The sequence below is a fragment of the Octodon degus genome, unplaced genomic scaffold (assembly GCF_000260255.1).
Source record: "Octodon degus isolate 3935 unplaced genomic scaffold, OctDeg1.0 scaffold00077, whole genome shotgun sequence".
Taxonomy (NCBI): Eukaryota; Metazoa; Chordata; class Mammalia; order Rodentia; family Octodontidae; genus Octodon; species Octodon degus.
In genome coordinates, this window is record NW_004524653.1 from 11,259,569 (window position 1) to 11,276,007 (window position 16,439).

Here is a 16,439-nt window from a genome sequence, read left to right on the forward strand (position 1 = left end):
ATTTTAGAAACCACCTAACCTGGGGATTCCAAGCCTGGCCACTTGTAAGAGTTATCTGCACTTACATAACTCTAGAAATTCTGTTTATCTCTAGAAGTTCTCCTTCAACTTGTCAGGGGAGGCATACATACTGTTTTTTGGTAAAAGGCCCTCTTGGGGTGTGTGTGTGTGTGTGTGTGTGTGTGTGTGAGAGAGAGAGAGAGAGAGAGAGAGAGAGAGACAGACAGACAGACAGACAGACAGACAGACAGACAGGGTCTCAACTTTGTAGTTCAGCCTGTCTTTGAACTCACTATGCAGCCCACGCTAGCCTGGAACTTGAAGCAATCCTGCCTCAGCCTCCCCAGTGCTGGGATCACAGGTGTGTACCACCATATTCAGCTCCTCTTGTTGATTCAAATGTACTGCCCAGGTTGAGACAAATTTCTTTAGATGAAAACTTCAACTTTGACAGCATCATTGCTTGAGAAATACTCACCTGAGCCTGACCCTGGGATTCTGATTTCACCGTTATTAATCTGGACATTCAAATTTCTTGGCCAGCGGTATAGCTCAGTGGACTAATTGCTTCTTAGGTAAGCTCAGGGACCAGAGTTCAATCCCTGGCACCACATGCCATGCTGGCTCCATCCTGGGGCATGCTGAGCCAGCGATGGAGTCCAGGCATGGTGGCACATGTCTGTAATCCCAGCACTAGGGAGGCAGAAATCAGGAGGATCACCTCAGGAGTCTGAGCTACATAGTGAAACCCTGCACAAAAAAACCAAAATAAAACAAAAAACCAGAATTTCTCAAAGTTCCATGCCTGGTGTGGCCAGCCTGAACACAACCATCTCAAAAGACAACACAAGAATTTCTTAAAGCACCCAAAGGGGGGGCGGGGAAGCACACAAAGAGATTCAAATATATCTCATAGGCTGAGAATTAGATCCTTAGTACAACTATTTCATTTTGCGGAGGGGAACCCTGAGGCCCGGAGATGTAAATGTGTTTGTCCTCTTGCTTCAGCCTCCTGAGTACGGGGATTACAGGTGTGCACCATCAAGCTGGCCTCAGACTCTTTTCTTTGTATCGCTGATCCTTTGCTTTCATCTAGCTCTCATTTCATCCTCACAACTGGTGAGTTAGGGGGCAGTCATCACTCCCATATTACAGATGAGTATACTGAGGAACAAAACTGTCCTACGAACTTGACTAAGGTAAGAGTAAGAATCTAGAACATGGTGGTCCTGGTCCAGGGTGCTTGTAATACCATCTCATTGTCATGTAAGGTTCTAGAATGAACAGGTCGATGGCCTGAGGTAGGTTGTATATGTAAAGGGGTGGGACTGTGAGGTAACATTCTAGGAGGGTGGAGAGGGTAGGCTAGAAGGCATATAACTATTCCTTCATAGACGGGAGCTTTGGGACAGCCATGTCTTACTTCCGGTCTCCACAAGCTCATCCAGGTCTTCTGCCTTCTGGCCAAGGTGAGAGGGGCTTCTTGAACCAGAGGGGGTATTGCAACTTCTCATGTGAAATTGCTTCCTGACTCTGGGGAGGTGGAGTTCCGCTGGGCATTTGGGGACTGGCCTTGGAATCAAGAAAAGGCATTTTAAAAGTCCCTACTAATTACTAATTACTCATTATTATTCATTCAGCACTCCTCTATCACCTGCTGAGTGTTGGGGACTAGAGGCTGGGTATGACTAACATAGGTCCCAACCTCTGGACAGCCCTTCTTGGGCTGATCTTAATTGTTCCTATTCCCAAGCCCTGCCCCTCAGGGCCTCTTCCTCAAGGAGGCTAAAAATAACATTCCATCTCCTTCCTGTCTCTGCAGGTGGGGCTGCTTCTCCGGGTTCCTCCCTTGGTCTCTATAGTCCTGCAGAGCCAGTGGTGGTGGCCTCTGGTGGATCAGGCCCTCTGAGCCAGAAAGCTGAGCAGGTGGTACCTGGCACCCAGGCAGAACCTGAAGGCAGGCACTGCCCTGGGGGTGCTAGCTGGGAGACACTACCAAGGAAGGAGTACAGCCGGTACTGCCACCAACTCTGCCTCATGAGGCCACCAGAGAGTTTGGGCTGGGAGAGTGGCTGCTCCAGAAGCAGAGCTCCCCACGTGGGTGGCCCCAGCAGGCCTGGGCCCCTGCTGCTGTGTGGGGTGTCGCCAGGGGTTCTGCCAGTGCCCTCCGAGGCAGAGGGGAAGGAGGCCAGCGGCACCCAGTCTGACATCTGCATCCTGACCTTGGCCATGATGATCGCTGGCATCCCCACCGTGCCTGTCCCAGGCCTTCGGGAAGAGGACTTGATCCGGGCAGCTCAAGCTTTCATGCTGGCTCACCCAGAGCCAGAGAGAGCTGAGGAGGGGGTGCAGTGGGTACAGACACAGGCTCACAGAGCCTTTGGGGAGATGCCCCTAGTGAGATCCTGGAGGGGCCAGCCTCCCGGCCCCTGCTTGTAGCTGGATGAAATAGCACCAGACACACAGGTGGCTTCTCTGTATGGTTTTTGGGTAGACAGAGTGGTTGGGAGCCTATGGGAGGAATGGGAACTGGGTGGGTGGTGAAACAATACTCCTGTCCATTAGTGTCCAGGCCCCACAAAAGTTCTCTTGATACCACTGAGTCTGATCAGACAGACTAATTAAAATTACCTGGGCAGAGGGCCATACTTGGAAAGTGAAGACTTCTGAAGACCTGCTCAAAACTACTGTCTTGAACTTCTTGGCCTGTTGTATACCCACATACAGTGGTTAATAGCAACTTGGAAGGATGAGGGAGCAGGGTTGCAAATTCAAGGTCCACCATTAGCATGATCCAGTCTCATAAAATGAAATCAGGTGTGGTGGCACACACCTAGAATCCCAACATTCTGGGAGGCTGAGGTAGGAGGATCATAAGTTTGAGCTCAGCCTGGGCAATGCAGTGAGAAGAGGCTGAGGATGTACCTGTGTGAAGGTCCTGGGTTCAATCACTAGTATTTAAATAAAAATTAAAAAGGGTAGGGATGAAGTCCAGTGACAGAACCCCTTGGGTCAATGCCCAGGACCAGGAGAAAAAAAGTTACAGGCAATGTGAATTTTTCTTTTTTCTTTTTTTTGTGGAACTGGGGATTGAACTCAGACCCTTGCACTTGCCAGGGAAGCGCTTATTCCACTGAGCCATCTCTCCGGCCCCTACTGTAAACTTTCTTACTGCCTTAAATTTGTCAGCCTGTTGAAGACAGCTGATGGGTCAATCAGCAAGGAAGGAAAATCACCCACTAGACATTCAGACAAGTAAAAGACCGCTGTTCTTTAATCTGACCAACTGTGTGGATGCTCTTTTGTGTATTTGTGTTTTGAGATAGGATCTCACTAGTTCAGGCTGGCCTCCAACTTGCTGCAAGCCTCCTGCCTCAGCCTCCTGAGTATTAGGATTATATACAGCGCCATGCCCAGCAGAATACCTATATATGAAGATAAACAAATGAAGGCTTAGAAAACTGACTTGCCCAGTCCCATTACTGGTAAAGGTAGAAGCAGGCCTCTGTAACAAAGCAGGGAAAGAACCCTTTCCTTCCACAACATACCTGAACTGTCACCTATAAGGCAGAAACATACAAGCGTTAAAATATACAACATTCAACTTTATTGATTGCAAAATGAAGCAGGGGAAAAACTGCTGAGCTGGGCTGAGCCACCTCCCTGAGCAGCCCCTTGGTAGGCCAGCTCAGCCATGGGATATGGGTCAGGTGAGTTTTCTTGTGACTAGGGTAGCTGGTACCAAGCCCCAGCCCTGACCTCACCACCTGATGTCTTATCAGTTTTTTGTCTTCTTAAATCAGGGTTGTATTGTGCAGTTCAGGCTGGCCTTGAACTTTGTAGCCCAGGCTGGCCTCCAAGTTGCAGCAGTCCTCCTCCTGTCTCAGCTTCTTGAGTGCTAGGATTACAGGTGTGCACCACCATATCCCGCCTTATTTCATACCGTATAAGATGTTTGAAACTAACAATCATTTTTACCTTGTCCTTGTAAGTTGTCCAAACCAAACCAAGGATATACAAGAAATATATATGACCATCCATTCTAAAATATTTACTGTTGGGCCCTTTCCAGAAAAAATTAGCTGACTTCTATCTTATAGAGCTAGACATATGTGAGGTAGCAGCCTAGGGTAGAGTAGAAGTCCCTTGGCCCTATTTGGGAAGGAAGTACTATGAAAATGCAACTGTGTGTGTGTGTGTAAGGAAGGATACTAGTGGGATGTGTGTGTGTGTGTGTGTGTGTGTGTGTGTGTGTGTGTGTGCATCTCTCAACATCAAGAGGAATCAGAGCTGCACTTGCTCGTAAGGGCCGATCCAGCTGTCGGCTAATTCCCGCAGGGTGCTGTACCGCCGCTCGAACTCCTCTTTGCTACAGTGCTGTAACAGCTGACCCACCTCCTCGGTGAGGAGAGTCACTGCCAGGTACTTATCCAGAGTCTCATTCCACTTGCTGCCCAGGATGCTGTCGAGGCTAGTGGCGCAGCCTGCTGTCCACTGAGATGGGAGCATGTCCAGCTGGAGCACCTGGTGGCGTGCACTAAGCATGGCTAGGATGTGGCGGCAGGGCAGATGGAAGGCTTGGTTAAAGTAACAGCTGCAACTGGTAGGAGACTGGGGCTGCACTTTATGGGTGTCCTCCAGGATCTGGATGTTTATCTTTTCTGAGCCGGAGCCAATAAGGTGCATGGACTTCTGGACCACAGCAAGCTCACCCAGACAGAGTTGGGCTGCTGGCCCTGTGCAGATGGCATTGAGGGAATTCTGGATGCCAGCTTCTACCAACTGTTCTACTTTAGGGGTTTCAGGCCTGGCATCTGAGGCGGTATGATTCTTCTGCGGACTCAGGCACAGGTTGCAGCTTGCCTTGTCTCCAGGGTTCTGCTGCATGTATTGGAATAGGGAGGCCAGGCCCTGTTTCTCAGATGGGTTGGTGGCAAAGAACTGACTGAGAATTCGGGTGGTGACTTCGAGGCTCTGGAAGTAGCGGCTGCTCTCACCCCGGCTTCTCCAGCGGTGGGCCAGCCAGATGCGGTCGTTGAGCAGCCAGTGTGAGTGAAGCTCAGCCAGTTGGGCTGGGGGGATGCAACTGCTCAGGAGGGTAAAGAACTTCCTCAGGTTGCCAGCTGTAGCTGAGCACATGGTGCTCTGTAAGGAGGTCAAAAGCACCCTTTCCACAGGCTGCTCAAGGGACAGCTGATATAACTTACCCTGTAGGAATTTGCAAATGTGGAAGGCTGAGAGCAGGACCTCAGCTGTGGGGAACTCCATGGCCAGAGTGGGCAGCGGGAGGAAGTGGGGATCCACCAGGATGGTACAGACTCTCTCCCATGCGGGGTTGAACTTCTTGAACACCTGGAACATCTGGGATAGGCCTTCGGCATCTTCTTTGGCAGGAATTGCAAAGTAGACTGCCCGAGCAAGAGGACCCTCTAGCTGTACTCGAGGTCCATCCACCAGGAAGGTATATAACACCTTGCCCCTTGGGTTATAGGTACGGTGGATAAATAAGATCTCAGGGAAATGGGAAAATAGATCTTGCATAAAGCAGTTCTGGTAGTTGAAGGTATCCAGTTGGCAGGTCTTGCTAACCTGGTGCAGCAGCACAGGTAGGCTTGAGTCTTTAATCAGATGCCCATTCAGCATTGCTAGGGCCATGGGGAGACAGGAGATGGCTAAATGCCCAGTTCAAAACAGATTCTCTGCAGGACTATTGTCTACGCTTTGAAACTCCCAAGGAAGTCAAGGATAGTGGCTGGGCTGTGGTTTCTAGATCTTGTTTCAAAGATGCACCTATAAGAAAGAACAAAGGTTTAAGGAGACAGTAGGGACTTGGCTCTTCACTTACTCATCTAGGTAATATTTGTTGAACATGTGTCAGCATTGTTCTGTTGTAACAAATAGGCAAGGATATATCAGATAATGAGGGTTACAAAACTCATAAACCAGAGTAACAAGTCAGACTGAGTTGGGAAGAGGGGATACTTTATTTTCTTTTATTTTTTTGTCTTTTTGAGGCAGGGTCTCACTATGCAGTTCAGGCTGGCCTTGAGCTCACTGTAGCCCAAGCTGCTGTCAAACTCGAAAGGTCCTTCCGCCTCAGCCTCCCCAGTGCTGGGATTAGAAGTGTGTGCCACCACGCCCAGCATGGGATATTTTAATTAAGGTCAAGAAAGGTCTCTCAGGGCTGAGTGTGATGGCACATACCTATAATTTTGGGAGGCTGAGGCAGGAGTATTGCTGTGGGCCTGAGTAAGATGGGGCACATTCGTACATTTCAGCACTCTGGGTGACTGAGTAAGATCAGAAGTTTGAGCCCAGCCTGGACAAATTTAACAATTTAGTGAGCTCCTGTCTCACAATGAAAATAAAGCAGCTGAGCTGAGATGTAGTTTAGTGCAAAGGTCCTAGGTTCAATCCCCAGTAACCCCGGCCCAAATTATGCATGTGATGGTACACACCTGTAATTCCAGCACTCTGAAGGCTAAGAATAGCCTCCAGTCAGACCTGAGCTTACATAGTGACTTCAAGGCCAACCTGAACTACATAGCAAGACCCTGTCACAACAAATAAATAGATGTAAAGTTTGGAGTTCCATATCCCCTTTCCCTTTTAAAATAGCATTCTAAATATTTGTTTGGCCTTTATGTTTACAAATTACTTCAAGGCATCCGTTGTTTCCTTTCGTGCTGGTATATAAAAGGAAGCAAACAAAACAACACAACAACTGTAATAAAAAGTGTAATTGCCCCAAACTTGCTTTGGGATGCTGGGGAAGTCAAGGACCCTCTTGGATTTTAATCCCTTCCACCATAAAGAGGCTAACATGTGCACTGTCTCTGCCTCTGCACATACTCGTTAGCTGAAAGGCTCCACTGAAATGTTTCCCTCTGGCCCCCAAGTGGGTTACTGTTCACATTTTTGTAGAAGAGAAACTGAGGCTTAAACATCTTAAGGAATTAGCTCACTGTTCCTCTGGTGGTAGCTGAAAGCCAAGTCTTCGGTTCAAGACCCTCAGAGCTTCCCACGGGGTCCAAAAGCCAGGAAGAAAGGGAAATCGGCCTTTGACCTCTCACCTTTAACCCGGGTGAAAGATGGGAATGTCTGACATTCGCGTTTGGAGTCCGGCGGAGTCACAGCAGTTAACCTCCCGCTCTATTGGTGCTGAGAAACGTCTGAAAGCAGAGACCAGGAGCTTCCCACCCACCTTCAACTCCGGGGGGGAAGAATCCCACTCATCCACACCTTGGCGGCATCGCCCTTTCTATTTGATCCGCCCTCCAACTGACTGACCTGTAGGTTCACCAACCACGGCGCTCAATTGCAGTGACTCAAGCCAATGATCTGAGGAGTTCGTTTTCAGGTTTTGGGCGCCATGGACCAATCCTAGCTCGGCAGTGCGAGGGCGGGTACTGTTACCAGGGTTACCAGGGGCCTGCGGGCGGTAATGGAGGAAAAGCCTGACAGAGGTCGCTGGCGTGTGAACGCTGCGACTGGAATTCTGGAGCTTTCCTGCGGCCTAGACGACAGGAAATGCACATTGCTATAGACGTTCCCTTAAAGGCCAAAATCAAAAATGTTCTACTGAATTTTTTTTTTTGCGTGGTGGTGGTAATGTCAAACTCTAATCCCGGGTCTGAGAAATGAATCCAAGTGTAATTGTACCATGGACTCTTCCTTGTGGGGAAACTGAGGCCCAGGCCTCAATTTCTGCCACTCTTAACAGAGATCAGGAAGCCAACCCTTGAGACTGAGGAAATCCAGATCTGAAAGAGAGAGTAGAATTTTGGAGCTGTCCAGCCCAGCTCCCTCTAGAATTTACAAAATAGGTCCATAGTGGTGGTGTGACTTCAGGGGTCTAAGAATTAGGGCAAGTCAACTGCTTGGCATTTTTGTCCTCGATGCCCCTGAAGGCAGTCTTAAAAGTTGGTGGTTATCAAGCTTTAAGTAGTTAAGATTACCAACTAACACCACCAAGTGTTGGTGTTATTATTGCAAAGACAATTTTATATAGATCTAGAGGTGAAATCGGGGATTAGAATAGAACACCCTAAATTTTATACATGAGGAAACTGGGGTCAAAGAGGTTAGGGACTTTGCCTGTAGTCTCCAGGCAAGTTTCTGGCAGTCATATGTAGAATTCAGGTTTCTTCAAGTCTATATGAACTCTTACTACTAGATTATAAGGCAACCAAAAATCAACACTGAAGGCTAGGTAAGAAGAAGACAAAATAAGTGGTGAATTGCTAACTTTTTTAAGTTGAGGCATTTGGTCCTATTTGGCTCCACAACCTCAACTGCAGTTCAATTGTAGTTCTATGTAGTTCAGGCTGGCCTATAATTCGTGTAGCCAAGGGTAGCCTCAAATTTGTGGCGACTCTGTCTCGGCCTCCCAAGTACTGGGATTATTGGTATGTACCACCATGCTTAGCTCAATTTCTTTTAAAGTTAACAGATTCATTGTTTTCGTTCTTTTGAGTAAAGGGTTCACTATACAGTTCAAGCTGGCCTCAAACTTGTAGAGAACCTCTTGCCTCTGCCCCTGGAGTTCTGGGATTACAGGCACGTACCACCATACCCAGCTCTAAAGTTAGATAATGAACCCAGGAGACCTGTTGTGCAATTCTTCCTCTTTCCCTGATCAAGTAGAACACATTTCCCTTGTTTAATTGCATATTTTAAAAAAAACTTTATTTAAGATGAATAAAAATAGATACAAATGACAGATTCTTCATAAACAGCAGCAATAATCAAGGATCACCCTCCTTCTCTTTGTCCCTGAAAACAGGTCTTTTTACAAGGCTCATTTTGTCTTATCATATCCTGGGGCACAAATTCATCTCCGTGGAGAGAATAAGATCTATCTCAAAGGTCAGAGAAGAGGGATGACCTTTAAACATGGACATAGCTTTGGCTTTGAACAACGAATGAGGTGCCTATGGAATGGAATGCCAAGATAGGGCTGAAATGGGGCAGATTCAAAGGACTATCACCCAGTGAAGTTCCTCTCCTCCCTATTTAACAATCCCCCTAGCCCTATCTAGGAAAGTATTGGTTAAAATACTGACCCCTACCATGGCTTGCCTACTTTGAACTCTCAGACTTCCAAAAAGAGGGGTTTGTGGTCCAATGTACCAAGGCAAGTGTTTTAATCAAGCATTGTGGCTTCAAGAGGAGAGTGTTTCTCCCCTTCCTCTTGCTTTCCCCAGAGAAAAGGGAGAGAACCCACATCCTTGAAGTCTCCTGGCTGCTGACTGGACTCAGACGATTGGCAGGGATCAGTCCAGATGTCCACAATCTTACGCAGGGTGGAACAGCGCTCCTCCAGCTCTGGCCCCTCAGTCTGCATTAGCAGGTTTGCTAACTCCCTGCTTAAGTCCTGAATCATGTCGTTCCGACCCTGATTTTCAGGCTGGTCTATGTTTAGGATCATACCACGGTCCTGGAATTCTCCATTAGGCCCAAGGAGGTGCTGGTACTTCTTTTGCCACCTGCGACACACCATAGCTTCATCCACTGGCTGCTGGCTATTGTGCAGCAGGGCCAAAATATGCCGGCAAGGCAGGTGGTACTGCTGTTGAAAGGAACAGCTGCAGCTACAGCCATCTTTGCTAACCTTGTGAGAGTCCTCTAACAGCTGAACATCCACTGAGGAGCCAGCCACCTCTACCAGGTGGGTGGAATTCTGCACCACCACCCACTCGTTGTGGCACAGCTTGTAGGCCAGTTCGGAGCCACTTTGGTGCAAGCTGTCCAGCATGTCACCCTGGGAGTGCTGCTGCTGCAATAGAACCTGCTGGGAATCTGGCTTTGTTTGTTCTAAAGGTGTCCTGGTGAGGATCCCTCTACAAACTCCAAAAGGTTTCTTGGCCTTTGGTGGCATGCTTGGAGTCCGTGTTCTCTTTAATTTGGGAGGAGCTGTGGGCAAGTTCTTCAAGGCTTTGGTATTGAAGAAGTCTATGTAATCCACAAAGCAGAGGATGCAGTCTAGCAATGACCGCTGTTCCCGGAAGAGGTTTGACACCTTGCTAGTGACAATGTCTAGGCTGTCCATGTAGGTATTGCACGCATGCAGGCCTTTCCTGACATGCATGTACCATAGTAGCTCACAGGAGAACCAGTGGGCCTGCAGGAAGCTGAAGAGATCCTTATCCAGGAGGGTTTGGGACAACTGACAGAGATGTTTTACGTTAGTATCAGAAGTGACAAACACAGCTTCCCGCAAGGCTTCCTTCATGAGCCTTTTAAAGGATGGATCTGCTGAACTGCGCTGTAACTTCTTCTCCAAGAGCCGGGTTGTGTGGTAGATGGAGAGGAGGATCCGGGCAGCAGGGAAGATCTCCTGCAGGATGGCCCGGTGAGGGAATGAAGGGCCCACAAAGATCACCTTGACCTTGGGCCAATCAGAGTTGAACTCTGTGAAGATGCTCAGCATCTTGGCCACCGAAGTGGCTGTCTCAGCCTTGAGCACAGAGAAGTGGACCACTCGACCCTCTCGTTCCTTGTTCTCCACCAGGAAAGCATAGAGGATATGGCCCTGGGTGTTCTCCACCCGGTGCAGCAAGAGGTTCTCTGGGAAGCGGATGAAAAGGTCACTCATTTTGCTGCTCTGGAAGTTGAGTCGGTCTAAGTCCTGGTTGGTGCCCACACTGAAGGAAGCCATGGAGCCCTCATCTACTTTAAGAAAGTTCTTCATCACTTTTGCTATTTTTGTCAGGTCAGAAGAAGTGATGCTTTCCTGCTCTGGCTTTGAGGGCACCTGCATCTTATCTAGGCAAAATGATGGTTCTACTGGGGACTTCTCGGCTATGTCAAGGTCTTTCTTGACTGTGGGCTGCACAAGCTGGACTTTCTGCAAGCACATTGTCTTTTGAGATTTGCCAGTGGCGTCTCCTCCAGGAGCAGTAGTTTTGGAATCCACATGGACATGATGGGTGTTTAGTTCACTGATAAATAGTCTATCTAGTCTCTCATTGTACCGCAGGAGCAAGTATGCTGGGCACATGTCCGCCTCCTGTGTTCTCTTCCTGTGTGACTGGGTCCGAGTACAGACAAATTTCACCTGCACATATCTAGGGAAGGTAGAGGTGACAATGAGAAAGGTGCTGGCCGCTTCCCTCTCTCTTATAAGATATAAGGCCCAATAGGGATTCATATTGGCCTACCATAAGACAGTACAGAATGTAAGGAAGATTTACATGAATTCTCTGCCCCCAAGGACTCAGTCCTTTCTTCAAGACTCCAACTACAACTCCCCTCAATCTCCACAGCACTTCTAAGCCCCAACTCCTTTAATTTTCTGCTGCTATTTGTGGTTGTCAACAGTTCAATTTTAGGCAGGATAAAGGGAACATAGGCAAGTAGCAGCTGCTGACTGTCTAGCTAGTTTCTTCCTACTTAAAATGTCCCTTTCAGCTTGGTGTGGTGGCACACACTTGTAATCCCAGTACTACGGAGGCTGAGCCAGGAGGATTGCCACAGGTTCAAGACGAGCCTGGGCTACATAGTGAGCTGAAGGCCAGCCTGAACTACATAGTGAAACTGTCTCAAAAATAAGTTTGGGGGCTGGTGAGATGGCTCAGTGGTCTAAAGCACCTACTTAGAGCAGGCTTAGCAAAGCACAGGGACCGCGGTTCAATCCCCCAGCACCACATGCCAGCCAGCCCCGCCCCCTGGTGGGCTGAGCTGGCCACACACACACACACACACACACACACAAATAAATAAATAAAATTTAAAAAAAAAAAAAAAGCTAAAAAAAAAAAATAAGTTTGATCCCCACTACCACATGTTGCACTGGCCTGGCACCCTGGGCACCCTCAGCTGTCGATCCAGTCCAAGCTGCGTAGTGAGACCCTGTTCCAAATACATAAATTAAAATTAAAAAAAAAAAAGCACACACACAAAAATGTCCCTTTCGTTCCTGTCTTTGAGAACTAATGTCCCTTCCTCCAGACAGCATGGTTAAAAGTGAGATTCTGAAGATCCTGGACTAGACCATGGCAATCACCTGAGCTCTCTGGGATCCTCTGGGGCTTGGCGTGTCTGGGCTTTCTCTCAGACAGGGAAAGTCTCTGCTCATCTCTCCTTTAAAGAAAAATGATCATATCCAAAGTATCTTTGTTTTGTTTTTTGGTGCTGGTGACTGAACCTAATACCTCACACACCCCTACCCCTGACCCTCACCTTCAGAAAGAAGGCCCCCCCTTTAAGAAAGTCTGGGGGCCAGGAAGATGGCTTAGTGGAATAAGCACTTCCCTGGCAAGTGCAAGGGCCTGAGTTCAATCCCCGGTTCCACCAAAAAAACAAACAACAAAAAAAAAGAAAGTTGGTAACCCCTGGGCTAACTGATCTTTAGGGTCCTTTCTAGCTTTGGCATTCCAGGCTAAAAAACAATGATTCATGGAAAGTAGTAATTATTCTAAATAACCCATGCTTCGAGGCCCAACCAGGTCTCACTTCTGCAAAGCCTTTGGGGACGCTCCCAAGTCACAGTAATCGCTCCTGTTTCTGACCCTTAGCATTTATCCAAAAGGCAAACCATGGGCCAGCCAGATAGCTCCACTGACTAAAGCACCTACTTAGGCAGGCTCAGGGACCAGGGTTCCATCCGTGGCCTGCCATGCCAGCCCCACCCCCAGAATGCCAATGAGATTGGCTTGGTGGCACACATCTATAATCCCAGTGCTTGGGAGGCTAGAAAACAGGCGGATCACTACGTCTGATCTGTGTAGTGAGACCCTATAGACCTGTACTGAGTACATAAGAATGAAAGAAAGAAAAGAGAAAAACAGTGCTTAATAATCTTAAAAAAAAAAAAAAAAAGGCAACCCTTTTCTGGGTGGTGATATACCTAGTGTGTGTATAGGGGATACTTGTGAATCCTCACTCTGCAACTCAGAAGCTATTTAATCTTTTTTTTTTTTTTTTGCGGAACCGGGGATTGAACTTAGATCCTTGTGTTTGCCAGTCAAGCACTTATCCTACTGAGCCATCTCCCCGGCCCCAAAGCTATTTAATCTTGAGGAAGTCACTTTACCTCTCTGGATGCAACGTGCTCACTGTAAAATGAGATGATCTCACTTGGGCTGTCATAAAAATTAAATGAGCCACAGGCAAAACAGCCTGGAGCCTGCTTTGGCCTTTTATTAATGCTAAATAGAAGCTAGCTGCTGTTCCTATTATAATTCCTATGCCACGTTTTGTTGGATATTTATGTGTCGGCTCTCCAACTGGATGGCACAGCTTTCAGTATCAAGACTAAATGATTCCTCAAGGTGTTCCAAGCACCTGACACAATGCTACTGAATGAATCAGAGGCCACCAGTGGGTGGGATGATGGCTCATACCTCTACCTCTTCAGGGAACCAGTGATCCAGCCCAAATACAAGGGAGGAGACAAGAATTCAGCCCCTGGCTTCACATGGCGTAGCCTAGGAGCCCTACCTACACTCCAATCCAGGTGGTCCTGCTGGCACACCCTGTGGAGCAAGCTCAGGGAAACAGGATATGTCAGTCTCCACAACAGGGTGGAGAACCACAGGGCCAGAATGTCTGTACCTGTTGTGTGGACATTGCGAAGACAGCACCATCTCCAGCTCTGAGGCACAAAGGGCTGGAGCAGTCCGGCACACCAACAAGGCCAGTGAGAGGTGACCACCGTGTGGTCTCTGTCTATATCTCCATCAGTTTCCTGTGTCTTAGACAACCGGCCCATCACTTCCTGTATTCACTCTGAGGTGCCTTAACTGTGGGCCTTTGCTCATATTCATATGTTCCATGATCATCTCATCTTCACCTCAATGCTTACTCATCCTTCAGGACTACATGCACCCTCATCTTTCCTGAGTGCTTCCTCAAGAGCTTACAATGGGCTCCACCCTTTCCCTAGACCAACAGCTTACCCTAACTCCAGCTCATCAGTCATACGGGGCATTTAGAAATGTTTGTAGAGCCACTCCCAAGCAAGACACTAGTGACTGCCAACCACAAAGCTCCTTCCACTATTGCTGGCTCCATTAGTGTTTATGATTCTCTGGAATTTGCTTTCATTCCTCCTCCTTGCTCATGTTCAGTATGTTTTCTTCCTCACCACCACCACCACCACCACCACCACCACCATCTTTTTTCAGTCCCGGGGATCAAACCCAGTGCCTTGAGCATGCTAGGCAAGCACTCTACTACTAGCTACACCCTCAGCCCTACAGCTAAAATGTTAACAGGTCTTAATTCTTCTCTACCACTGTTACATGTACTAAGGATTTATTATATGCCAGGCTATTCTAAATCCGTAAAATACATTGCCTTATACTGGGAGGACTCTATTATAACTACATTCTATAGGAAGGAAAGTAGGCTTAAAGAGGTTCTCAAGGATGAGAATCTAGGTTTTAATCCTCTAGGTAACACCTCACCGGTGATCTGGGATTTGAGCTAAGTTTGCTTGTGTACAGTGTGACTAGTTAAGCATTATTCTGCCTGTTTTTCTTCAGACATGTTACTCCCTATGCTGGGTGTGCAGGCATACACCTGTATTCCCAGCACTTGGGTGGCTACTGCAGCAGGATTATGAGTATGAGGGCAGCTTGGGCGACACAGTAAATTCAAGGCTGGTCTGGAAGAGAGTGAGACCTTATTTCAAAAAAAAAAAAAAAACTCCTTTCTCTTAATCTTTTGTTGTTGCTGGTGGTAGTGTTGGTACCAGGATCAAACTCAGGACCTTGAGCTTGCCAGGCAAGCACTTATTCCACTGAGTTATCTCCCCAAATCCTCCTCTTTTGACCCTCACATTGTTTAGACTCAATAACTTAAAAGTTCTCTAAACATGCTGCTTTGTTGCATGATGAATTTCAAACTCAGTGAGTACTAGGTTAACTTTTTTCTACTTTAATTTTTTCTATACTGGGAATCAAACACAGGACCTTGTGCTCGGGAGGCAGGCACTTGTGCTGCTGAGCTATATCTCCAGCCCCTCTTTAGTCTTTTTCATGAAGTTATAACTTGCAAGCCGGACATGGTAGCAACACACCTGTATTCCAATACTCTGGGAGGATAAGGTGAGAAAATCACAAGTTCCAGCCCAGCCTGGACAACTTAGCAAGACCTTATCTCAAAATAAAAATAAAAAGGGGGGGGGGAATAAAATTAAAAAGGCTCTGGGTTCAATCCCCAGTACAAAAAATTAAAATAAAATAAAAATAAAAGGACTGAGAGGACTGGGGATGTAGTAAGTGTAAAGGCCTGGGTTTAGACCTCTCTCTCTCTCTCTCTCTCTCTCTCTCTCTCTCTCTCTCTCTGTCTCCCTCCCTCCCTCCCTCCCTCCCTTCCTCCCTCCCCTCTCTCTTTGGTGGTCGATTCAGCCCGCCCCGGGAGTGGGGCTGGCATAGCATGTGGTACTCGGGATCAAACTGCAGTCCCTGAGCACTTTCCTAAGCTTGCCTAAGCAGGCACTTTAGACGGCTGAGTTATCTCGCTGGCCCATGTACTCTCAAAGTATACTGAGGAGAGAATTACTACACAAGTGGTCAGTAAAGTAAAAATAAATAAATGAATGAATGATTAGGGATGGGGGTTAGTGCAGTTGTAAAGCACTTGCCTAGTATGTACAGGTCTCTGTTTGATCCCCAGCACTGGGGAAAAAAAGTAAGTGAATAAATAGATACACAAGCAATACAGTATAGCTCAACAGAGTGATTCACTGTGCTACAGAAATTAGTACATGTAAGATCTATGTCTCTGCATGTAAGCTGTATCTTGTGAATGAATAGGGTCTTAATCAAATAGTAAAGTTATAATTAATGAATTAATAAATGAAAGGGACTGAACACAGGGCTTTCACACTGAGTTACACAGCCTTTTTTGTTCATATTTTTTAAAAAAATATTTAGGGGCTGGTGAGATGGCTCAGTGGTCTAAAGCACCTACTTGGAACAAGCTTGGCAAAGCACAGGGACCACGGTTCAATCCCCCAGCACCACATGCCAGCCACCCCGCCCCCTGGTGGGCTGAGCTGGCCACACACACATAAATGGATAGATGCATAAATAAATAAATTTAAAAAAGTGTATTTAGTACAGGGTCTACAGGATCTCACTACACAGATCGGACTCCTAGTGATCTTCCTGTTTTCAGTCTCTCAAGCACTGGGATTATAGAGGTGTGCCACCAGGCCCAGTCTCAGTCAACTTTTCAGTGTGCCCTGGGGGCGGGGCCAGCAAGGCACCCAGGGATGGAACCCAGGTCCTGCACCTGCCTAAGCAGGCGCTTTAGTCAGCTGAGCTATCTGGCTACCTCCTTTTTTTCTTAAATTTATTTATTTATTTTTTCCATAATTTTATTGACAGACAAATAACAATGAGACAGTTTCAAATCAAATTAGTAGGATAGGGGCTGGTGAGATGGCTCAGTGGTCTAAAGCACCTACTTAGAACAAGCTTAGCAAA

At 47.3% G+C, this 16,439-nt stretch overlaps 3 protein-coding genes across 7 annotated transcripts in view; 1 reads left to right on the forward strand and 2 right to left on the reverse strand.

Annotated features, from left to right (window-relative positions):
- Positions 1 to 892: 892 nt before the first annotated feature.
- On the forward strand, positions 893 to 2,823 carry Spata25 (spermatogenesis associated 25). The gene is made up of 2 exons (XM_004636089.2): positions 893 to 1,469; positions 1,823 to 2,823. The coding sequence occupies exons 1-2, from the start codon at positions 1,415 to 1,417 to the stop codon at positions 2,437 to 2,439; spliced, it is 672 nt and encodes a 223-aa protein (XP_004636146.1). The 5' UTR covers positions 893 to 1,414; the 3' UTR covers positions 2,440 to 2,823.
- A 1,057-nt stretch (positions 2,824 to 3,880) lies between these two features.
- The window catches only part of Zswim1 (zinc finger SWIM-type containing 1), a 27,398-nt gene continuing 14,839 nt past the window's right edge, over positions 3,881 to 16,439 (reverse strand). The window contains exons 1-3 of one of the 2 annotated variants that reach the window (XM_023720704.1): positions 7,074 to 7,232; positions 4,249 to 5,790; positions 3,881 to 4,217 (exon numbers count right to left, since the gene is read on the reverse strand). In XM_023720704.1, the coding sequence (XP_023576472.1) occupies positions 4,285 to 5,655 (1,371 nt within the window). In that variant the 5' untranslated portion in view covers positions 5,656 to 5,790; positions 7,074 to 7,232 and the 3' untranslated portion in view covers positions 3,881 to 4,217; positions 4,249 to 4,284. Of the gene's footprint in view, positions 4,218 to 4,248; positions 5,791 to 7,073; positions 7,233 to 16,439 lie in introns of those variants that run through there. The other variant, XM_004636088.3, reaches the window with a different exon arrangement.
- Positions 8,680 to 16,439, reverse strand: part of Zswim3 (zinc finger SWIM-type containing 3) — a 22,981-nt gene continuing 15,221 nt past the window's right edge. For all 4 annotated transcript variants that reach the window (XM_004636123.2, XM_023720698.1, XM_023720699.1 and 1 more), the window contains one exon: positions 8,680 to 11,069. In XM_004636123.2, the coding sequence (XP_004636180.1) occupies positions 9,146 to 11,069 (1,924 nt within the window). In that variant the 3' untranslated portion in view covers positions 8,680 to 9,145. The remainder of the gene's footprint in view (positions 11,070 to 16,439) is intronic.